Source organism: Cryptomeria japonica, chromosome 2 (assembly GCF_030272615.1).
Source record: "Cryptomeria japonica chromosome 2, Sugi_1.0, whole genome shotgun sequence".
NCBI classification, from domain to species: Eukaryota; Viridiplantae; Streptophyta; class Pinopsida; order Cupressales; family Cupressaceae; genus Cryptomeria; species Cryptomeria japonica.
The window spans coordinates 326,472,043-326,498,408 of record NC_081406.1 but is presented as its reverse complement, the minus strand read 5'-3'; the positions used below and the strand labels follow the sequence as shown (position 1 = coordinate 326,498,408).

At 34.8% G+C, this 26,366-nt stretch overlaps 1 protein-coding gene across 2 annotated transcripts; it reads right to left on the bottom strand.

Annotated features, from left to right (window-relative positions):
* LOC131033875 (protein PHOSPHATE STARVATION RESPONSE 1) lies at positions 1–23,539 on the bottom strand. 2 transcript variants are annotated; one of them, XM_057965173.2, is made up of 9 exons: positions 23,260–23,539; positions 21,472–22,920; positions 21,106–21,319; positions 20,926–21,002; positions 20,788–20,827; positions 6,509–6,581; positions 1,034–1,103; positions 542–935; positions 1–436 (listed from the first exon to the last, which is right to left on the bottom strand). In XM_057965173.2, exons 2-9 carry the CDS (start codon positions 22,207–22,209, stop codon positions 405–407), a joined length of 1,638 nt encoding a protein of 545 aa, XP_057821156.1. In that variant the 5' UTR covers positions 22,210–22,920; positions 23,260–23,539; the 3' UTR covers positions 1–404. The 2 variants fall into 2 exon arrangements, with proteins under 2 accessions (XP_057821156.1, XP_057821158.1); XM_057965175.2 differs by lacking the exon at positions 23,260–23,539 and having other exon boundaries at positions 21,472–23,253.
* Between the last annotated feature and the right edge of the window lie 2,827 nt (positions 23,540–26,366).

Genomic DNA, 26,366 nt, shown 5'->3' with positions numbered 1-26,366 from the left:
TGGCTCGGAAAACTTTAGAATTGAGCTTTAAACTCACGTAAATTGACCATCCTTCAAACCAACCTGACCATAACCAAATGAGGCCCCAATTAAATTTATACAAATTGACTATCGTTCAAACCAACCTAACCATATACCCAAATGAGGGCCCAATTAAATTACCCAAATGAGGCCCCAGTTTGATTGCCGGCATTCTTACATGCATGCTGGAAAGATTCTTTACCAATTTGAATAAACCATTTCCAAAGTTAACAGTTGTTCTTACAGCAAAAACTAACATAGACCTAAGGCTGTGGACTCTTATGTCCTGCACTGCTCATCATGCTACCAACAATTCTGGATTTAGGACTGATTTCATATCAGAGAGTGCAATTTCAGTGCCAAGATTTAATCTGCTGTGATGTTTAATTGCTAGCAACTTTGGAAGGTCCACGTCCTGCAAAAATATACCCCTTCATGAGAAAAAAAAATCCACGTGTAAAACACAGATACGTTAATAGTTGATTAATACAGCAAGATATTAAGCCTTTTCAGAGAGTACCTAGCATATTCATGCTTGTGTTTTCAGTGTCTGTTTTAATACGTTTTACAGGTGGGGATGTTGATTGATCTTCAGACTCGAGAACTGACTCATAAGATATCTTTTTAGTGTCATCTTCCAAAACTTTCAAATTCTTGTCGACAACTGGAAGTGGTTCATGCATAGAATTTGAATCTACAGCCTTTAAGTCACTCTTCTCTTGCTGTACTCCCTCCATATTCCCAGCAGGATTAGTTCCACTATCAAGTGCAACGTCAGAAGACTGTACCAAAGGACCTATGGGAGCAGAGAGGTTTTCAATCTTAACTGAGTCACTTGTTCTCTGTTGCTCTTCAAACATCTTCTGCAGATATCTTCCATGTTCTTCTATACGCAATTGCAGTGACCTTTGGATCTAAACCAGTACATAAGCCTCAGTTAAGAACTTAATCTGACAAAACTTCTACTTATATGCATTACAATAATCAAACTACTAGAGCATTCAATAAGTACCTCAAGTTGCTCGTGTAACTTCTTTTGGACCTCCATCTGCAACCGCAATGCCTCTGTAATTTGCATGCCCCTGACCACAAATTTTAAAAAGCAGATCATAAACTGCTATTAAGACAATTTCATCAGGAGACTGCACTACAAAATAATAAAACAGATGGCAGAAAAAATTGTCTATATGCAACATAAGTATACGCAAATATTTGCAATTTCAATAAACTGCATATTGGAAAAGCATTTCTATATGCAACAAAAGTGTATGTCAGCATTTGCAATTCAAAAACATATGGCAACAGTCAGAATTTAACCGTACAAGATTTAATATAAGGCAGACAACCTTTAATACCAATACACGGTAATTGCCTGATTAAGAAAATTTCAGAATCAGTTACTCAGCTAATCTCATATCTCAGTTGTTGTGAAGATGAATTAAAACCACAACCATGAAATGGCACTTCAGAACAGTCTGGCCAAGTACTAAACTGAGTCCTGCTCCAAGACTACCAAGTCTTAGGCTCAGACTCCTGAGTCCTGAGCCTGGACTATTCTAGCGCCTGAACATAACAGACATAATATACACAGTTGAATCCAGAAGCTCAGCATAATATAACAGATATAGCAAATGAAATTTCAAATTTTGAGAGTTTGAGGGTCATATGATAGGTGTAATGTTTGAATTATGACAAATTGATAGTCAAATTAGACTTTTATACTCCTGAGTCCTGAGCCTGGACTATTCTAGTGCCTGAACATAACAGACATAGCGAATGAAATTTCAAATTTTGAGACATTTGAGGGTTATATGATAGGTGTAATGTTTGAATTATGACAAATTGATAGTCGGATTAGAATTTTATGTTCTCCAAATGCATTGATTTCTTTTTGGTGTAATTATGAGGTTATCTTTTGCTGAGTGTCATGCCCCCATCTTTGACCTAGAAAACAACAAACAGGTTGTATACCTTTTGTTAACTAACAAACATTGGGGAGATCATCTTATTCCCATAAGGATTAAGACAAATAAGAGATTGATATGTTATCCATCCGTCAAGGCTTAAAGACTTGCAAGCATCTAGCATAACATCGATAAATGATGTGTGGAGACATCATAATCAGAGTAAGGAAGTATGCGAAAGAGATGGAGGACACATCAATATCATGGAGTGGGCCACTGTTTATTGAACAACCACAGAACAGACTTTCATGGAATCCATCGTCAAGTTTAATGAAGGAATAATCCAACATGGACGATATCTATCCATGTTCTATTTATCATCTTTGGTGCTAACATGAAGTTGACCGCTGTCTGGAAGGAGATATAATACTTTGCCGGAGGTGCGCTTCCGATCAAAACACACAAGTTGTCCATGTTCGGAGGTTCTACTGAGGGCTATCAAACATCATCCAACCAAAGCAGGAGCCGATGCACAGATATACATTGGCATTAAGAAATTAGTGATTATCGAGTGAATGACAAATGGTGATATGTCAGCCATATTAATTCCTACTATATATTTCAGAAGGAAATAACGCAATGGTGGTAATACAACAGTTAGAATTAATTGGTGATATTGGAGATCATGCGATACTATAAACTTCAGCGATAATATTTGCTTGTTACTTAATATAAGGGCATCGATTCAACTAAGTCAACGATTAAGCTTAATAGCAGCGATTAAGATTAATAAGCATCATTAACGACAACAGTTGAAGTCTCATGATGCGATACTATCCCAACAATCATATTATCGCTATCCCAATCAATTATAAACCCATGATAATTACTGATTATCATAAGGAAGCTATTAACAGTAACGAATTGATATGGAGAGGTGTGATATTAAGGGTTACGTATTGACAAAGGATATGTCTATTCCCCATAAGATGCAACCATTTGGTACCTAGAATATTTAATGATGAATGAAATCATTCCTTTGATCATCGACGGTAATTTATCTTATTTTCTTACTCCAGTTGGAAGAGCTCGAAGTGGGCAAGGCCAAAGGCTGCATATACCAATCAGATTTATATCAGAGACAGCCCAATTGTCATTGCAAGTATTAGATGCCAAGTTCAGAAACAGCTTGTCATGTAATTGTAGCAAGTAATTATTTATATATGAGAAACAACAACTATATCGCTTCAAGCGATATTACCTGGAATACATTTGCATGAATTGAGAGTCATATTAGAGAAAGAAAAATACATATTGCTTTCAGCAATATCATATCTCATTGTATAATCACATTGCCATACTGGACATAGCAGAGGCCCTAAGAGATCATTGCACTTAGAGCAAATCAAATCGATTCACTTTCAGCATATATATATTATTGTATTTATCAGAAATAGCAAGTGGTATTGCTCTTATTCTCCTTTACATAGTTCAATTGCAAAGATTAGATAGTGAAGTGTGAGAAATTGAAGTAATTGTCCCAATATCCCAAGATATTCTAAAAGAGGGCATTACACTGAGCCCTGAGTCCGAGTCAATTTTGGGCTGCTGAATCGAATCTGAATCCAAGTCCAAGTCCTAGTTCTCAAACTTTGATGGAAAGCATAGGCAATTACAGAAACTGTGTACTTATTTTGAACTTGTTACCAAGTAAAAGACATACTAATTATAAGAATTAGGTTTCCACTTTCCACAGTCCATTACAAGTGAATTTCAAGAGTTCTTGGATAAAACTACCTAGTAATTTTTAACATCTATGTTCTGAATCACACTCCTGTGATTCATTTACCTAAGTCATCCTGATGATAGATCACAGAGTGTGAACAGAAAGATTGATGTAAAAAATTACGACAAAATTTTATTGAAAAGCTTTTCCATATCATTAAAAATACTTATACTTAATCAAAAGACTAACATTATAATACCGATACTCAGCCTGAAAATATACAAGGAAACTATCTATTTGTAACAATGAAGAGGTGTGATTGGGAGTGACAAAAAGTTTCACTCCCAAAATAGATAATATTCCCAAGTTAAACATAACAAACTCAACTAAAAAGTAATCAATACAAATAGGTGGCTAAGGCCTAAACTGGATTCAACTATGATACTCTAAAGACACGATGGAGTCTTAATTAGAGATGTGGATATTCAGGGAACTATCCACATATACATTAACTATTTCCATGATAATACAAAAATTACTTAGGAAACAACAAATTAAACAAGTATGATATACAGGTCCCATAAAGGCCTGTACAACAACAAAAATATATGTTCCACTCAATAGTGCATCCTTATTATGCAATCAAGCCTTTCAATGATGTGGTCATTTGTGGTGTAGTGCCATTGGATGTTTGTGAAACCTACTTAGACAAAATGTCCTATAGGTCCATTAAGGTTTTCACAAATCGAAAGCTAGAGCTTTATCCAACAGGCATAGGAGAAGCAGATGAATTGAATGTATGCATATTACAATGTCATTTTCAAGCCACCAAGAAGAGTGTCACCCTATTGCTAAGTAAAACACTAAATAGATCTCATTCCAAAGGCTCCTTTACTCATTGCTCCTCTAAATAAAAAAAACACATTCGCACTAGTGTTTTAGCCTATGGATGGCAAATGGCAACTATGTATATTATTGACTAAAGAGCTTTGAAGAGGATCACCTGGAAAGAATTACTTTTGTGTTCCTAGGACAGAAACTGGTTGCATCAGCCACGAGATGTCATATATTTCACCAAACGAGCCTAAATCTAGGCTAATTTTGGGTGCCTATTGGCCCTTCTAAATTTTAAATAACTGCTTTCAAATCAAAAGGTGTTTCAAATTTTCAATGATTTAGTCATATGTCCTTGCTTGACTGATGCAACTTGCAACATGGTTTATTTTGTTTTGTATTTTAGCAAGATATAGAAAGAATGCATGAACCACGTCTAACAAGTTCTCCAAACAATTAAGCAGCATAAGCCATATATCAGATCAAAGACGCGTTTTTTTTCTGCAAATCAGATTAAATACTGGAGTAAACTATTTATAAAAAGGGATTTTGTGCTGTTATACTGGAGAAATCTGAAAAGATTCAATAATGACCAACAGCAAGGACCCTAACAATGCTCTGCCTGGCTTAGCAAACTACCACGATGATCGATGGAATAACTCTCACATAATATTTCCTATGAACAAAGGAACAAAATGTGGCATTTAATGTAACAATTTTGATTCTTTGCTTTTTAAAACCAAAGAAAGGGTCTCCAGGTGGCCATCCCCAGAAGAATCAAAAAATAGCACCCCTCGCAAATCCCTATCATGAAAGGAGGCAAAGTCAAAGGGTGGAATCCCCACCGCCAAGCCCAACAAGAGGCATTCGAGGCAAGTGCATGCCACTTTTCATTATTTTATTGCTTTTAAGTTTTAACCAACCGCCAATAAATCCTTCAAATCAACTGATAACAATCAATTCTCAGAAAAGAGATCCAAGTTGCTGAAGACAAGCATGACAAAAATTTAGGGTTTTATGCAGTTCAGCTGTTTCTGTGGTGACTGAATTCTCTTGTCAGACTTGCTGAGCCCAAGCAAGTGTCAGCAGAGACTTGCTGACTAACTCGCAAAATACTTGCAAGTTCTTATGCGGTCTCATCTCACAAGTTGTGGACAAGTTATTCATCTGCTGCAGAAAATTGAGTTGTGAGCAAGTTACTCCTCTGCTGCAGATACTCGTGAGTCATAAGTGAAGTGTTTCCTGAGTTTAAAAAAACTGATATGTCATAAAAACTTATTCAGTTCCTACACAAACTCAAATTGCAAAGCATCATAATAAATGATCAACATCTCTTTAATAGTTTCACCTGAACATCAATCATAAATGAGCAAAAAGAAATCTAGTATACCATATGAGACAACCACCAATTACAGTGCTTCTCAATATTCTTGGTTGTTGCAGATATCAAATTTTAACCTGGGAACAACTGCATTAAACAAATGCACTCACTGAGGCATATAAGCTCCACAAAGCTGGTAACTAAGTTCCTGATTCGATTTCCTAAGCAACCTACTCTTCTTTAAATATTGAGTAATCCATAAATAATATAAAATATCCAATAACTCCTTCCTTTTTTTCTACGCTTCAATTTTTTTCTAATACATATATGATATATCATCATTATGGACCATTTCTCTTGTCTAGGATATAGACATAAAAATCTAATACTTAATACTCAAACTCTTGTCCATTGAAGTATAAGCTTGAAGCAACTATGCATGTGGCTTTGCACAGCTCATTATGTTCAAACAAGGAAAACCAACAAAATCTACAAAAGCTGAAAAGCTAAGGAAGAAATTGCAAAAACAAGGGTGAAAATGACTTCAACAGAGGAAAGATGCACAATATAATTTAGCGTTGATTTCATATCTACTGCTTCAAAATAAATTAGAGACACCAACAAGTATACTAAAGAAACATACACAGAAGAACATGGTAAATAGATGAAAAATCAAAGAATGAGCAGAGAAAATATGCTTACGTTTTCAGGTCCAAAACAGGCACATTGTCAGAAGAATTGTTTTCCTCCTGTCCAGCACTGCAAGAAGCTTTGACTGCACCAAAAAATATTGTAAAGATGAGCATCCTCAGTAGAATAAGCAAAATAACTCTTTGGACTCTCCATACATGCATTCATCTGACTGTTCCTAAGTCTAAGGTATATCTTAAAATTTAAAATCAATGACCAATGAAGTCAGTCGAAATTAAAAACTAAGACAATTGGCTAGCAAAAAACTATAAAATACAAAAAAATTATCCAACTACTGTAAAACTTAACCAATTATGAAAAAACAGCAGACCATTATAATTAGGAAAATTGAAACCTAAAACAAAAGACAATTATTTGACCTTTTGTTTTAATAAGTAACAGTTATTCAAATTAAGTTGCCTTCCACCATCAGTTTCATTGCTCCTAACAATCTCAAAATTAACAAAACAATAACAATAACTCATTTCCCACGTTAAAAAATTGGAACACTATTGCACAGATAATCAAAAAGTACTGTAATTGAATATTGGGAAAACTAATAAATATCAAATGCACAAGTAGATATAAACTTTCTGACAGCTATTTTTAAGCATTTCAAAAGTTTGCACTTGCAAGAAAAAGGCTAATTTTGTTGTCAAAAGCATTAAACCTTACTAATTTCTTATTATATTTATTTGCAATGGCGATATCTCAACAGATCACTAGGTTCTGACTTCTAGGTTTTTAAATTAGCCTGCTACAGTCATTAGCAGACACATCAACCTGTCAATGCTGCGATATGTGTGTGGCTAAGCCCAATAACTGCTATACCTGTATAATTGAACAGTAGCATTCAAGCATGCGAAACTGATGAAATGGAGTTTGCAAAAACCAGCTTTTTCAAATGCCTTGGTTTTTCACAGCCATCCCTCAATGCTAATATTTTCACCTGCATATTTTTTATCAATTATTCTGTTATTTGGTAACAGCAACAACACATAAATGACAAGGTCAGGCCCATTGACTGAATTCTCATCTCCTTTGTTTCCTATCTTGATTCGTATACTATTGATCATACATAATTTTCCAGCTGACATTTCTTTTCTTCATAACTTAAAAGAAGGATTGGTGAAATGCTTTTCTTTTCCTAATAGAAGCACTGATTTCTCTTGTTAAACTAGTTTAATGTCTTTTCCCTTAAAGTGACGTATGGGAAATTGGTCATGGTTGTTCCGTCTATAGTAGGCTTGTAAAGAATAAAAAGGTAAATGTACTACAAAAGATTGTAAAACCCAATTGCATTTGCCTTCAGGTGTCACGAGAAGGAATTGATGATCATCTAATTTAATTCCGTTTTAGCTTCCTTTTACGATTTCAATTAGGTTCACAGCCTTTTGGCCATGCATAACTTTACTTCACATCTTACTGCTACATTTTGAGGTGCAATATGCACTCTTAATAGCCAGTGATTAGGATTCAATGATAATACCAATATTGCATTTCTGGGTATTATTAGATAATAATGGAAAATCCATTATTTCCTATGATTCTCATGCTTGCTTTAGTGGTTGAGGTTGCATATTTTTCATATCCTAACATAGTTCAACCTTCGACCATATCATGTTACTAAAGTATTTGTAAACAAATATTCTCTATGGAAAAAGAAGGTTGTCCAGCTCCCTCATCAAATAAAGCTCCTAGCTCTAAATGACTTGGAGGGTGAAATCACAAAATTTGTTATTCCCGTCATATAAAATTATTAGCTTTCAAAAATTTATTGAGGCTGTAATGAAAATAATATAATCAGCCTTCCTTGGGATTAAATAAATTCTAGAAAAGGCCTTCAACAATAGAAGGTAGTGTTAAGATAGAATATAGGTTTCTTATAAGCAATAAATAATAGTTGGGTCAGGATAAGGGAGATGATAAGGTTGCAGAGCCTCAACGGTTTAGAAACATCCATATTCGAGTATTTCTAATGCATTACTGCTTCTATCATAACTAAATAGCTAGATCTGTGTTGTAAGTTATATTACAGCTTAAGGTATTTGTTGCAAGTGTTCCCATCGAGTAGCAAGCCTGCATAGTTTGGATTTGGAAATCTTATTTCAGAATCAAGGTGCAGAAGTTTGTTGTTGGGAAACATGTCTCAACCTTGCATTCTAATGTTTGTATTTACTCATTATTTTGTCATTATATGCAAATGGAGCATCCCACTTTGTGTTGGCATTATGCAAATGATGCCATGTGTCAAATACTTTGGAAACTGTGTACGAGGTTGATAGTAGGGGCCCTCCCAATCCTAATGACCAGCCTAACCTCCTAATCCTAATGACCAACCCAGCATACTAACATGATCTGATGAATCTATAGAATATGAAACATGATGTGTGCACCAATCACGTTACGTATATATGTGTATCATGTATTATAGGGCAACAGAAAACCCTACTCTAGATAGTTTGGAGGAAAGGGAAGATCACATCAAATATAGCTCAAGTTCAAGCTCATGAGACCTGTTACTGTGCATGCTCTAAGGTGGGTGAGAGGAGAGTTATAGTGGATCGGTAAAGTACTTACTAGGCTCGACCTTCCTTGCTCCAACCCCCCTATTCTAGATTAGGCCCCCACCCCCCGACTATAATTTAGTTTAGATTAGGCCCACCAATATCTCCACACCCACCCAAGGTTGGCACCCCGAAAGAGAAGTATGGTATGGTGTGGTGATTCTTGGATACTAATCATAATGGGTCATTCATTCTTTTCCTCTCAGTGTTCCATCACCAAGTTTATTACAAGATGTATGGTGATCATTTTCTTGTTATCACATTGTACATAGATGACATGTTATTCTTTAGTAATAGAAAGGAAGTGAGTTGTGATTTGAAGTCTCGACTTTCACAACATGACATGGACTTGGGAGCAACCAAATACGTTATGAGCATGGAGATGAGAAGAAATAAAGAAAACAAAAACCTGCGGCTGAGCCAAGGCAAGTATGTGAACTAAATAATGGAAAGATTCAACATGCTAATTTCCAAGCCTTTTAAGTGTTGCTATTTCAATGGGAACAAACTCATTTGCAGAGCAATGTCCATCGATACCTAGTGAAATGGAAGACATGTGTAAGGCCACCTACCTCATTCCCAATAACGCATTTAGGGATTTTTATTTTAGTGTAAGGTAATAAGTTTTCTCCAATTGTCTCTATGTTGTGTTCACTAATTTATTTATTTAAATGTTGAGAAGGGCCACTTATACATAAATAATTGATCTCGACAACAAGGTCAAAAATATGACATGACTTGAATGGTTCAACTATACCAAGTAGGTCCAAATCACCTACTCAATTTTCAATCATTCACAAACAATAAATTATAATAGACATCATAACTAAAGGTAGCATAAGCATGAAAATATGAACATAACAAAATCATTGATTGTGGTATGTATATATATATATATATATATATGTATGTATGTATGTGTATATAATAATATATGTACATATATATACATATACAAACATATATACATATATATATACATATACGTATACGTATATACATATATATGTATGTACGTATATGTATATGTATATGTATATGTATATATATGTATATATATATGTATGTATATGTACGTACATACATATATATATGTAAACATATATATGTATATATATGTATGTATGTATGTATGTATGTATGTATATATATGTATGTATATGTATATATATGTACATATATATACATATACAAACATATATACATATATATATATACATATACATATACGTATATACATATATATGTATCTACATATATATATGTATGTACGTATATGTATATATATATGTATCTACATATATATATGTATGTACGTATATGTGTATATATATATATGTATACATATATATGTATATATACATATATGTATGTATGTATGTATGTATGTATATATACATATATATATATGTATGTACGTATATAGACATATATACATATATATATGTATATATATGTGTATGTATATATATATGTACGTATATATACATATATGTGTGTGTTTGTATACATACATATATGTATATGTATACATACATACATATATATATAGGCACAAGTGTGCTGTTAACAAAACTACTACTATGTGGAAAGAAATGGGAGGTGGACACTACATATGGTGATAAAATGAGATGTGTTGACAGGTTTGTGGACTGTTTGCCAGGAAGCCTCAAGGAGACATTCCCTATCTATGCTTCCACATTTTGCACGCATGGGCTGCAATAGGGTGTGTGGCACCCTAAAACAATTCACGTGCCTTTTTCTATGCTTCCACAATTTGCATACAGGAGGACCATGGTGCTTGCAACAGGAGATCTGTCAAAATTCCTTTATTCTTCACGCTTTTGATGGATGTCCATCCCCTGTGGGAAAGAGGCTCCCAAATGCTGGCACAAGCTGAGGGTACTGACCTTTTGCTAGAGCTAGACATTACACCTGCCAATTATGTTTGCGTGTAAGTTCTAAGCTTTTTCCCACAAAACTTATTGTGCATTTACTGTAATTAACGTATTCATGAGACCATATTTCTTTGAGGGATTTTGTCAAACAGTTCAGTGTCTGATCTTTGCTTCCACTTTTTACATGTTTGTCAAAATTCATGTGTGCATAGCCTGCAATCGTTGCATTCCACAAGACCACATTTCTAAAGGGCATTTTGTCAAACAGTTCACGTACATTCTCTATGGTTCCAAATTTGTGTGCATGTTGCCAGGGCACTTGCAGCTAAAGCACTTTATAAAATTCCTCTTCTGTTTAGGTTATGAAATGCCTTACAAATCTTGAGGAGTGAATTTACGGGAAAGATTAATGTTATCTGTGAGCATCACCTTCTGTGTGCTTTTTGATCATTGCATGGGGAAATTCTCTACATCATTTGTATGCATCTAAGTTGCCGGTTCTGGTACCGATCCTGGTTCAGGTTTGGAGATCGGAGATCCAATTTGTGGTTTCAGCTTAACTTTTTGGGGGGGTTTGGGTTTGTGCATATATATATATGGGAGACCCTCATACATCAAATTATCATGGATGTTGCAGCAATTCCAACAATAAAAAAAGGTTGCTATAATGTGACAGCAGGTCGCAACAAGCAGATTATCACAACAATAAATTATGAAACCATTACATATCCAAATAATATGTCTATTACTGATATTTTAACAAGGTACAACAAAAACCCTAAATCATTAATAATATTCAACTCTGATTATAACTTAGACCCCTGCTGGAATGTAAAAAAATATTTTTTGGCCAAATTGCAGAACCCTGCAGGAACCCACAGGCAAACCAAACCAGTACCTGGATCTGGTGCAAACCAAACCTGGATCCAGCCTGGCAGTAGGCAAACCCGGTAACATAGGTATGCATGTATATCAGAATCCAGACTTTGGAGATATGATAACTCAACCATGTGGTGGAAAAAACATTATTTATTGGTTAAGAGTACGGCATAAATCCCAACCCAAACATGTATGGTTGTTAAAATTCAAAGTTTTCCAAGAATAGCAACTGCAATATTACTTCAAATAAATTAGGTCTTATTGTTCTCATTCTCAGTTAAATTTATGTTTTCCTTGTCATGAGCATTATAGTAATCAATATCAGAAATAAAACAATAAGCAAAAACATCATTGTCAGTATACTAACCAAATATTAGAAATGGAACTTTCAGCAAGAGATATGTACGCCTCCAGTTAAAAAAATATTTCTTTTTCTTATTTTTATGGGCGAATGAACTTGCATGTGCTCCATTTCCTCTGTCATGCTGATAAGCTGCTAGGTTGGCCAACATATAATGCAAAAAATCCTCTTATGTATGGGATAGATAATCAATAACACTTCATCCAGACACTGTTTTACGCCAACATTTACGTCCTTTATTGACATAAAAATGACTATCAATTTATTCCTTCTGTCCATCTGCCATCTAGTTAGCATCCTTCATATAACTCCCATAAATGAGAATGTAAAGATAACATGCTGCCTTGTGTATGACAGCATCCTGCAGAGACCTTTAAACTAGATTTTCTCAAATATGTCTGTAACCATCCTCGAAGATACTTTGATTTTTTTTCTTATGCTAGATGCATATTTCTGTGTATTTGGTTCATGACATGAGTGTCGTCATCAACTAGAGGGATCGCAATGAGAACATTGAAGAACTTCAGAATGTTGTCTGCTTCTTCCCAAATATGGATCTTACATTCCAATATTTGATAGGTTATGTGTTCTCATTCACTGGCCATACTATGTAAATCCTCTACATGTGCATTAAGTCTATCTAATATGATGAACTTGTTAACAAAGATAGTTTCAACTGGAGGAATTAAAACTCTTGAAGCAATTGAACAGTATCTGTACAAGCCGCACCCGTGGTTGTAATAAACTTTATAACTGTTTTTGTATCTTCCACTTTGCAACCTTCTGCTTCCTGATACCAGCTACATGTAGCTTCGGTATTATTTATCAGGTTTCAATAATGTGGTGTCCCACATTTCAAAAGTGCAATCTGATTAATAGATTGAAGGAATATCATTTTCTCAGTAATTAAGAGTCAAGTAAAACATCTAATTTGTAGCTTAGGTCCCAATAACATGTAGCTTGGGACCTAATAACTAAACGACACCACAGTCTGTTTATTAGGTCCCAATAACATGTAGCTTCAATATTGTTTATTAGGTTTCACTAACATTTAGCTTCACATTTATTCAGAAAAATCAAAGTTGATTAACAGACTGGATGATATTATTTTCTCTGTCATTTAGAGTAACTGTAAAAGCTTGCAAACTTTAATATTTATACTACCGCCCATCATACATATAGAGAGAGTGCAAGGTTCCAGCCTAAAGAGGTCAACTTCATTGAAGGGTGACTTAGGGAAACAGTTAAAATAACCTTAACATCTGGACAATTTAAATAGGCTGTTCTTTTTTTTCCATTGTCTTTACTGAATGTACAGGACCATATCCTGTTACAAAGCTCTTGTTTTGGTAAAGGCTAGTTGCATGCTACCGATGGTTAACTGATCAAATTGGACACATATTTAATGAGTTAGGTGAAGGAAATTCCCGATGCCAAATCTATAAGACCATCCACCAAATTTTTGTACTTTGCATGCATGTTGATAAGCTTACTAAGAAGAATTAAGCATATAATACATGCAAATTTCCTCTATTTCAGACTTCCGACATACCCTATAAAATTGCAATTGCCAAGTGATTGCCATATTATTATTTAAAAAATATTTCTGTGAGATTGCACATCAACTTAAACAGGAAGTTTCTTAGCTTCTCCACAATTTCTGTTAATGTTTGCTGAGTCCAGTTAATTGATTACAGATAGTTAGCGTGGTAGATTGAAGAAACTTCTAGGTGTAAAATCCAAAGATTTTCAGTATCTCCATAAAAAGTAAAGACCCGTATTACAAAAAAGCCTAATTTAACAGTTTCTGACAGAACTTGTACTTGTTCATGAAAGGGTATCTTATTCAATCTGATTTCTTCACTGCATACGTAACAATTCCTGATCTTCTTCAAGTACAAACTTCAGTGATCACAGGCATCCGTCATTACAATGTCCTTCACAGTTCTTATAACTCTCTCCATTAAATTTGTAATTCGGTAAGGATCAATTGATTCAACCCTTTTGGAGTAGCATTTGTAGAGTGGTTGTGACATAAGTACTATGATGATTTGAACAAATATTTTTTCCTTGCAAATTAAATTGATGTTTCTTAAATGTAAATGAACATTTTAATGAAATTTATTTACAGTTCTAATTAGGATTATATTAAGTTAATTCTTGATTATATAAATTCAAATTTAAAGAATGGTTTAAGGTATTGACTTTTTTATGACTCTGAGTTAGCCTAGTCAAACTCGAAGGATTGTACATTTGTGCTCATAGAACTTTGTTATAACTTTTGGATGATTTGAAAGGACTAGAACCTTGAAAGTGTTATTCTCTTTATTTTCATAGAATGTGTAACTTATGTTGGTAATTTGTATTTTATGTTAGATAATGTTAATTTTCTTAAAACATCTAAATTGAATACCATCAGATGGATCTTGTAATTGTATTTTACACCTGTCCGTATATTGGAAATGCTAAACAACGTAATTAAATCTAGTGATTGGAGTTCTTACCTTCTCTTAACCAATGGTGGTTTGTGATAAATAAAATAGATTTAGGGTTAAAGGTTACTTGGGTTGGATTAACTCTAATCATATTATTGCAATTTTTTTAGCATTGATGCCTTGAAACATAAAAACTTATAAACAATCCTATAGTGGGTTGGTTAGACTTACACTTTAATCTACATTGTTATACTTTAGCCTTGCCTTGCGTAAGTAAAAATGTATGTATTATACTGCCCTCAAGTGTCTAAAAGGTCGGTGTCTAGTGGACTAAGTCGCAAATGGAACTGCTTGCGTGTATTGAGAACCCTGATAAAGTTTTCTAGGTTTGTTGTAGACTCCTTCACTTTCCAAGACATGAAATTTTAAAAATTTGGCCAACTAACATGAGAATCATAACCATTTAAATGCTACACCGTTTTGCTGCAATCAGCAAAGTGAAAATGTTCTGAGTCGAACTATGAAGCCTCAAGGCCATCTTGAATGAGCCCCTAAAGCATAGGCCTAGCCCTTAGGTCATGTCCCTTATTAATTGTTACGAAACTTTTTTGTTAAGTCTCTGCCTTGAATCTAGAATTTAGTTTTGTAGCTCAAAACCAATTGTATAATCTCAAGTAACTTTTATAACTTGATTTGATGATTATTTGTTTTCTATGTTCTAATAATGTTCATGCATTGCAAGAAAAACAATTCATAAGAGGGTCAAGTTTTTAGTAAATGGTAATGTTCATGTGTCATGTCCTTAGTTGTATGTTTAGGGCACTACAACATGGCAGAAGTGCCTTATGCTAGTGTTTTCAGGAGTTTGATGTATGTTAAGGTCTAAACAAGACCAAACATTTCCCAAACAATGAAGTCCCTAGTCAATCATGGCTAATCTTAGATGAGATCATCAGGATGCTATTAAGAGGATCTTCAGATATTTGCGGAGTGCCTCTAAGTATTCTATTTGTTATTATGGTAATGTTAGAGAGAGATGACACTTTGTTGATATCTGTGGATTCAAGGATTCAGATTGAGCTAGAGATGTTGACAAAAAAAAGGCCAAACAATGGTTATGTTTTTAAATAATTTGGTGGTGCTATCAGTTGAATGAACAAGCGGCAAGTTGTGGTTGCTTTGTCCACTACAAAAGCCAAGTAAATGGTAGTTCCTCACACTTGTAAGGAAGCAATCTAGCGTAAGAGATTGTGTCGAGAGTCGAGACTGAGTCAAGGAGCTATCAAAGTTCTATGTGATAGAGTGTCATATGTCTAGCAAAGAACCTAACCTTTCATGTGAGGATAAAGCACATAAATGTCCAGTACCATTTTGTTAGAGACATGGTAGAGGATGGGAAGGTGATGCTAGAAAAGATTTAACACTTGCAAAATATTGCAGAAGCATTGATAGAGCCAATGACCACAAAGAAGTTCGGATAATGCAGTGCATCAATGACCCTCATGGCCCGTAGCAATTAGATTTCAATTTTGGACTTCCCCTTTGCTCACTTGCAAGGTATTCGACAAGTAGAAATGTTGGCAAAGGTGTCTTAGCCTTGCATTATTTGTATTTATATGTTATTTTGGCCTCATATGGAAATGAGGCATTCCACTTTGTATTGGCATAATTTTCCATGTGTTGGATGCTTTGGGAAGTATGTAATAGGTCGTAAGAACATCTGATGTCATTATAACATTGTAATATAGGAGTTACCTCTTATAGATTCTTATGATGCATTGAAAAGTGTGTAATAGGTTGTCAGAACATCTGATGTCATTATAACATCGTAAAATAGGCATTACTTATAGATTCTTATGACGCATTAGAGAATAATAATAGGAGAGTTACATGGGAATCTTAAACAGCATTATTACAAGTCAAAAAGCATTATGGAGCCCCCAATTTGAGCAGTCAATTATGACTCATCACATCTTATGACGGGTGTAAGGAATCTACTATTTTTAGATTGGTAGAGTCTTTATGGATATAGATTGTTGAAATTTGATCAATTTTGGGCACCAAGGTGGCATTTACTCATCGTATTAGGATTCCATTTGATGGTTTCTTGTAATGTCTCTTCTATAAATTAGTTGCCTAGGTTGGAGCTACATATGGTTGATTTGCAAATATTGTTATGCTATGAAAATTGCTCTAGTTTTATATTTTGACAATACTCATATAAGGGCATGTTCTTGGATATTGTATTGTAATCTTGTTCTTGATAATACAATTAGCCCATGTTTTGGAGTGTGGAAATTTGTTTTTCCCAAAAGGGTTTTCTGCACATAACCCATGTTCTGGTATAATTCTCTTTTGTTATAATTTTTGTAATTATAAATAATTGCTTTTTGCAAATACCTCTCCTCAAAGTTTAGTGTAGGAAGCATGTTTTGCAATTGTGTCTGTCAGTGTGGCTGGTGTGGCTGGTGTGCATGTGTACAAACAAAAACAACTGTGTGTGTGTGTGTGCACATGTACGACTAAATAATTATACAATGGCTATGCAAGTTTTAAAAATATAAAAAGCTTTAAAATTAAGTCAAGGCACAAAGCAGCAGACATTCCCAGATTCACAAAAATGAAGTAGCAAAGATTTGCAAGGGGCAGTGCTCAAGCAACACAATTGGAAGCCTAGTTGAAGAATATGTTCAGTTCATAGGTGATCATGAGGCTACTAATGGAGATGAAGAGCAAGGGATTTCACCAAACTAAGTATCCATTGACATTATCAGAATTCAACTTTCCATGAATATTCCAAATGCAGTTGCGGACTTATATGAGCATGCCTTGATTTGCAAATTCATTGGTCTCCAACTCTTTGACCTTCAATTAATAGACTAAAATCCAAGATGGGGCAAAACTGGAGGATTGCCCTGGGCTCAAAATCAGATTCTTGGCTAAAGGCTTTTTCCAAGTCACTTTTAAATCCAGATCTAAAGTTTATCATCAGATATCCTACCATCACTTTCTATACAGATTCTTGCTCAACATTAACTCTTTTTCCAATTTTTTTTGTATAAACAGTGTCGTGTTGATTTTTACTTATATGATAAGGAAATGATGGCCTTTCGAGGTCAGCTATGTCTTGCTCAATTTTGATGGATTACAATTGTAATAATTCTCCACTCATCTCAAATTCAAAATCCTTATCCAAACATATTTTGAGATCTTAACTATATGAAACATCATTTCTCCTGCAAGTTCTCAAGGTACATACAAACAGTAACGAACAAAGAACTGTAAGTCACAATAACAACTTGAGCCTATAATGTCATATACACATATCATGATGGCATAAAGAAGACTTGCTAACTTATGTCCATTGACATAACATGTTCAGGTGGCCATCACTTGCAAACGGCAGAACTGTTCAGGTGGCTATCACTTGCAAATGGCAGATGTTCTGTGATATTTTATGCAGGAAACTTGTTTGTAGATCTAACATTTGCCAAAACTACCGAATTATGTAGTAAATTGACTTTGTGTAGAGTAACTTGTTTTATGTTGTGTATCACAGATATCTAATAAAATAGCAAACAAATAATAATTTGTTAGATATATAGTGTTCTATTTAGATAGAGAAGACCACAGTATTCCACTATTACCAGCAAGTACTCACCAAGTCAGGAGCTGAGGCAGTCTCAATGCCAAGTTTGCTTAAAAATTTGGGATAATAATAATAAAAAAAAGTTGGAAAGAACATTAAAAACAATTCCTATATAGTGTATGCTATCAAAATTCCAAGTTTTGGCCAAACTATAGCAAAGACTTTTTTATGAGTCAAAGTTCAAGTCCAAATCAATATCAGCCTGTCAAGTACTCACCAAGTCAGAGACTTTACACTATGGAGAGAACCAACATTTCTTGTAATCGTATTTTTAAGAACAAGTTAGATCTATGACATTGGATTTTTTGTTGAAAATTACGTGAGTCCGCAACTACATTGGAAGTTCTAAAAATGAAATTCAAATTTAAAAACAAATATCTGGTCACTGAGATAGATGTAATAATAGTAAGCATAATGGAATCTTCCGCTTAATAAAAAATTTCATGCCACATGTTAGAAATTAAAGTTCATTGAGTACTTAATAAAGTAGGTCATCCCTTAAACCCATGGGTCTTTGCCCATGTTTTTATGCTATGGTGGATTAAAAAAGTCATTTTCTGCATAAGCCCAATGGCTTGTTGGGCAGCAACACACTATATATATGTGTGTGATTCAATTTGGATCATGAAAGTAATAATCAGCTAACTAAATCACTACTCTCATTGTTGGTCAAATTGATTAAATGCAACTTGGATAATAAGCAAGCTAAAAAATCAAGTTTGACTGAGAAAAATGTATGACAGCTGTAAGGAGTACACAGAGGTTGCAGATGGTTTTCAAGTGATCTGCACACTTTGGGGTCAAACACAGTTAAAGCAGTTTCCAAAGAAAAATAATGGAAGAGAGGGGCAGTCTGTAAGTGGCAGAACCACCAGTTGCAGTATTGTGGTGGCTGCAGATAGATGTACAGGAACCCACGGAGGTTGCCGATGGTTCTTAAGTCATTGGAACACCTATAGATCCCAGGAAAAAATAATAGAAAACAAGGGCAGTTCTGCAAATCACATAACCACTTGTTCCAGTGTTTGGTGATTGCAAAACAACCAGTTGCAGAATCATCTGATGTGGCAATAATTGTGAGCAAATATGTGCAAAGAACAAAGCCATTCTGGGAATCATCTTGAACACTATCTCCATGATCATTGCTTGAGGACAAGCAATCTTGGGAAGGGTGGACTGCCATGCCCCACCAAGCTAGGGTTAGCACAAGTTAATAAATATATGAATGACAGTATGTAAAATGGGAAAACAGCTAAGGATGACCGACTTAAGAGGAGTATCCTAGCCTTTCAAAACAAAACAAGGGCCAACTAGGGTAAATATTTACACACAAGGCTGACCCAATATAGGGTAATAAATTCTGACAAAGAAGGCCGACCTCATTGAGGATAGTGATCTCACAAAGGGAGCTGACTAGGACTTACCCTACACCTTGGTAGGCACTTTCTTAGTTAGGGCAGCGGGTATTAATGAAAAGGCACCAGGTAGCGGGTGCATACGAAGGGTAGTGTCTCTTCATTGTTAAGAGATGTGACACTCCGACTTTGAGGGCTATAAAAGAGAAGAAACCAATTGGAAAAGGCAGAAAGGAATCGAGCAAAAAAAAGATCAAACTGGATAAGAAAGACAGCCAGAAGGAAATCTTAAGAAGTAGAGCAGGCCTATTACAGCAGACATATTGCATTATTACAGTAGACATATAAAGATATTATTACAGCAGACATATAAAGACATTTTTACAGCAGACATATGAATATATATATTATTGAGCACAATTGAAAGGGGAGATATGCAGATCAGGGAGTTCCGATCTGGAATCAGACATCGAGCCAAATAAGAACACAACAGATATAAGCAGTTTCAGAACTAATACAAATAGCCAGCAGACTTATATATCTCCAAGTATTTGTCCTTAAATCAAGACTCAAAATTAGCAAGCTACATTTCTTTAATATACTTCATATCTCATTTGGTGATTCTATAGCAAAATAAAGGAACATCCCAATATAGGACATTATAAATATGCATCTAAAAACACTCCCTTGGATTAGAAGCAGAAGGTACACACCCTTGCTTCCAGGGAGCTAAAATTTTCATTCTGGAGTTTTAGGGCTCGGAATTTAGAACAATAATCTCTCTGTGGTCTAAAGATTCACTTTTGTCTTAATGGGACCTTCTGCATGTGACCATTAGACATAACATGGAGCCCTGTTCTAATTTCTAATTTCTAATTTCTAGTACTCTCTTATTTTTAAGTTGTAATATAATTCATGTTAATTATATCACAATATACTAAAAAACAATTATGCTTATGGTGATTGGAATTAAATTGTAGATTTCCAAAAATGAACGATTTTTTGGCCAAGCATATGCCATCCATAAGTCTCTCTAATAACTAAGAATTCTAAAGAGAGTCTAAAGCAGGTATTACATTACAGAAAACATTAGTTCTTAACAATGAAGGACAAACTTAACATGACATGATGATATATATATTTTTACCTTCTGTTTGATCTGGAATGTATTTGGCAATCCGGTATTTCTGCAAATTCAACACAGCAGAATTTATGTTCCTTTAAAAAGAATCATGTAGCAAACAAACTTCCACACGAATGGAAATCACCATTTCAAACGACAAACCTGCAAGTGGCTTTTCACGTGATATATTGTCAAGCCCTCCACATTCATAAGCTTTAAAACACCTTTTGGAGTCGCTTCTGCATGCCAGATATGATTCATCAGACTAGCTTTCAACTTTGTTATTGACAAAGGCATGACAAATGATACCGTTCACTTCTTAGTAAGATGGCAATTACTCACTATCACCACCACCCAGCTTCTTAACAGCTTCCACAAATCCTTCATGTAGTTCTGGAGTCCATCTCAACCGTGGCTTGTTAGAATTCCCAGTTCCAGACAATGTAGAGCTTGCAACCAATTGATTATCGCCCCTGGGGGCAAGAAACTCCTGAGAAATCTGCCTCTGGGATAAAACCGAATCCGCGTTTGGCAAATTTTGAGTCTGATATATTGTCTGTTAAGAGATTGAAATTTTACCAAGAGAAATCAGGTTATCAAGCTCAAAAAAATTGAAGCAGCACGAATTAAGTGAAATATGAGAATGTGCAAGCATTCAGGCCACCTCAACATGAAGCATCATGGAGATTATAGAGAAAGGATACCTACATTCAAGCCAGGATCTCCATCACCTTCCACGACAAGGAAATTAGTCCAACTGGCAGCCAGATTTTCCTCCTCAGGAGCTAGTTGTTGTGCCCAATCTGACCAGTCTGCAGACTTGGAATGATCGCCACCAACCAGTCCACTATTAGCAGCAGTTTGATCATATTGACTACATTCAGAGGCAGCATCAGGGAAGTGTAAAAACTCTTCCAAAGGATTCCCCGAATGTGTGTCGCCGTAGCTCGGTTGCATATAATCCCCAGAAAACATAGACTGAGAAAATGCAGATTGAGAGGGCGGCATCACAGAAGACCTCAGTGAAGACTCTGATGGAGGAGGAAGGAATGGGAGGGGAGCAGTTGGATGTCGATGTTGTGAAATTGAGGAGGGAGAGAAATGCAAATTAGTACAAAACGTTGAGGATGTGGAAGAGACATTCTCGACATCGATGACATTTGTTAACGCAGAGAGATTTGAGGACACAGGTGCGGGATTCAGTTTCTTCCCTGACGAGGCCAATGAAATTGGAGGAATGGATTTTGTTCCGTGAAAATCCACTGCTCCGGAAGAATTAGATGATGCAGCCTGCAGAGGAGGCTGTTGAACAGAAGTCGGATACTTAGACTTACCAGCATTAGAGGTTTGATGAGCAACAAGGGCAGGAACACTTTGGATAGCGTTTTTGGGTCCTAAAATGGACCCTTCATGCTGCACACTATCCACTTTCTGAGTGCTCATCATTTCTGAGTAAAAAAAACAGTTTGTCAGCAACCTTGTTCTCCCACTGTGCCCCAATCAAAATATGCTTCTCTACGAAATCAAACAGCCTGCCCAGGCTTTTCTGCACTCAAAATATTCAATTTTTGAAAGCGCTGCATCAACAACAGATTCACAAAACAGCTTTCACGGTACTACTTAGTCTTCTGAGTTCAACAAATCTCGAAGCTCTAAAACTGCAACTATGAATCTTTAAACCTGCAACAGAGGAGCTTCCCATAAGTCTGTCCAATTTCTCCTTAATACCCTTAGCTATCTCAGACAGGGACTGCATAAATTGATTTCTGGATAACTTAGCATCCTCTGAAAAAATAATTTGACGGCCTGGAAAACAAAAAAAACGACTGCACTTCTTATTGCTTCAACCTTGAAGATGGCAAACCTGACAATCTCTGTTCCCCAACAAATAAATATCCTCGTCACTGTTGTTATGACTCAATCTAGAAAATCCTCAGTCGACTGCATGTAATGAAAACGATGAAGTGGGCAACAGTGAAAAACCCCCAATCTGATAGGCTATGCGAAAACCGTATCACAATTCCTTCCAGCAAATAACTAGGCAGCCCTCACCTACCAAGAATCCCTATTAATTCGCAGGACAACTTCCCAGAAGAAAAACCTTGGGGTTTTTCAATCGATTCTTCTGAGCTCAAAATACCAAGAAAAAATCTGCAGCTGTGGATCAAAAACAAGACAATACATGCATAAACCATGCCAAACACTCAACTAAACGAATACTCCCAATAAAACTTCTGCATGTGAAATCCTAACTAGCCCTTAACTGCTCCTGCTTGTATCCACATGACTATTGAAGAATCCAATCCCCTTTCTATATACCGCAACTTCAGCTAACAATTTTCAATTTTGATAATCAAACAACAAATTTGTCCTAAAAATAGTTTGCGTCTAAAATAAAAATTCTAAATCTCGTTCTTTTAACCGGACAACCTACAAGTTCCGGCACGCCCGAATTTTTAGTGGAACTAAATATGACAGAAAAGAAATTGTTCAAACCTGGTTCAACTGCAAACTTCCATTTCTCCCTGCAATTTAAATCAAACAATAAACACGACACTTTTTTTGGGCATCGATTCTGTGGAGAAAGCATTGATATAATCCATTCTTCTGTGGACGATAGCCAATGTAATAAATGGATTAAAATTTAAAGAATGATTTCCGCTAATAAATCCGGGATGAGAGAAAATAGATGCAGATGAAAAGGAAAAAGATTCCCTGGCCTTTGAACACCTGGGCAGCCAATCGCACACGTCCTGCTTGATATTCCCGGCTTTTCCATCCAACTGTTCACGAGCACCCTTGCTAAAGTCGAGGATTTTTTTATTTTTTAATTTTTCCGGCATTGAGAAAAATAAATTCTTCAGTAGTAAGAAATACATTAATTTATTGGGGTGTTATTGATGTAGGTAGGTTCATCTTGGCATGAGATTTTCGTCTCACTAATTCATAGTTTCGAACAAAACCATTTATTTTTAATTTTATTATTGGTATAAAAGAGAGAATTTTTTAATGTTCATGAGGTTACAAAATAGTTTAAAGACATTAATTTATTGGAGTGTTATTGATGTGTTCATGTTGGGATGAGATATTTAAGCTCACTAATTCATAGTTCTAAACAAAATAATTTACCTAAAAGCTTGGTTAGTATTTGTATAGAAGATAGAACTTTTTAATGTTCATGAGATTACAAAATAGCATATGAGATAACCAGCTTTGTTATTTTGGTCTTTTGTAGTTGAGTTCTTTATCTATTCAAGGAGATGATAAACATCCCCATTTTCTCAAAACTCTCCTCTTTGAATAACCTATTAGTATAGTAAGATTGTTAATTGTGGTGTTGTGTCCTTCTCACCAAGGTTCAAACTTCGTTGGGATGTTATTGTTGAGTGTGCATGTCAAAGATGAGGTCCCTATTTGTAACTTCATTGATCCATAGCTTCGAATCAAAAGTGATTACCCCTTTCAAAAAAAAGCCATTAGTTTACTGATTTAATTGAAGACGTGTATATGAGGAGATAAATTATGTGCATTTAATAAATTATTTGAATCAATTTGGGTTTTACGATTTTTTTTTTTTAATTAGAATTGAAATTGAAATAAAATGATTAAATGAATGTGTATTCTAAATTCGAAGAGGAGGGGATTGATTTGAGAGTGGGTTTACAAATAGTTGATTGTAATGAATGTATTTTGTGAAATCTAAAATTACGTGAAGATTTGAATCAAGGTTGTGAGGATGGTCTAGAATTTTGTAAATCTAAAATTACGTGAATATTTGAATCAAGGTTGTAAGGGTGATCTAGAATTTTGTAGGGATTGTTTTGATTCTAAAATGGTAGTATTTAACTTTTGGGTGCCTTGAACTTTTTACAAGGCCTGAATTATGATAGGTTACAATGTTTGCAACAAAAAAATTACCCACTTTTGTGTCTATAATTAGAAAACTTGGTGTTGATGAGAAGCATTATTGGAACTTGCTATGAGAATGGGGAATCCTTTAGAATTTTTCGATTGTAGTCAAATCTCACTACACTGATTCAACAATATTGTAATTAGTTTTAACACACCAAGTAACACATAAGTAGAAAATAATAATATGGTATAATGGTCTAGTGATTGCTTGGGACCTAATGTAATGAATGAAGTGGAACAAATGCCAAAGTAGTAGACTTGGTATAAAAAATAGGTTTTTGATGATGTTGATGAAAGAGCTAATGAGAATGAAACAATTAAAGCAAAGATATAGTTATGAATTAGGTGGTAGTGATTTTGTTTATATTAGTAGATGAGAAATGGTGATCTTCTTGTGATACTTAATGATGAAATGACTTAGGAGTGATGTCCTTTTATACAAACTCCTAGACATACAATTTGAATTTTTTTTGCCACGTGAGTCAATGGGCAACAATAACACTAGGTTCAACCAACCTATCTCATAATAAAAAATAAAAAATAAAATAAAATAAAAAACTAGATTGAGAGGGTCAAGGTCACTTATGTGGTCCTAACCTAGGCAAAGAAAGTGATGACTCGAGCAAAGATAAAATGATATTTTTGAGTGTGAAATTATGAGTTGGGTCAATGAGTGTGACAACACAAATTGCAAAAACTTTATGTGTTATGATTATGTACTAGACACCCATGTAAAGTGGCATAAAACAATAAGTAGAAGTGTGATGGGATGCACTTTTCACTCTACATTTTATCGCTACTTATATGTAAATTTATATGGGAAGAATAAAAAGTAAAAAGAAAAAGAGAAGCATAGCTAAAAGCATATAGTTGGAGTAGGAAATAGAGTCAACTTGTGGACTTCACAAAAATAAAAAATAGTATGTCCCTTTGATTTTTTTGTTCCACTAAAGGATACACACAAATAAAAGAAAGGCAAAATGTGAGCATGATAATTTTGGATATGAAAGCTGATTGTAAAACATGATAAGAAGGAAATCAAATGAAAAACAAATATACATACATGAGATACTTATATATGTGATCAATGTATATATGATATGTAGATAAAAGATGCTCCTTGATCTAGAGCAATCATGAATACATATAAACTTCAAAAAGAAAGAAAACGACCACTTTATTCTCATAATCTGAATTTGACGATAGACCCTACTTATCAAACATTTTTTTATAATATTCATCTATTTAAAGTTGCCCTTCAAACACAATAAAAGATCTTATCATCTATAAATTGTAAATCAAAATAATTTTATAGAAATTTTGACCATTTGTTTTACATCTCTTATTAATAAGATACCTAAATAAAATCATACTTACCCTAAATGAAAGCCTTCAAATGATAACTATTGGAACAACACAAAATATGATTTTTAGTAAGAAATATAAAGAAAGGAATGGCTTACCTTGAAAACAGCTGATGTAACTTTGTAGTACAACTTTGAGTGCAAGATTCTATAGATTCAATCAAATTCCCTTCCTCATAGCAATAGAAGTACAATTAAATTTGACTTTGTAGAGTAAATAAAAAACAAATGAGTGGTTTTCTTTATCATTAAAACACCCGGTTGGAAAATGACTGGGCCTCAATTATTAGGACGCCACACTTATGGGCTCCATTTGGTTTGGTGGAA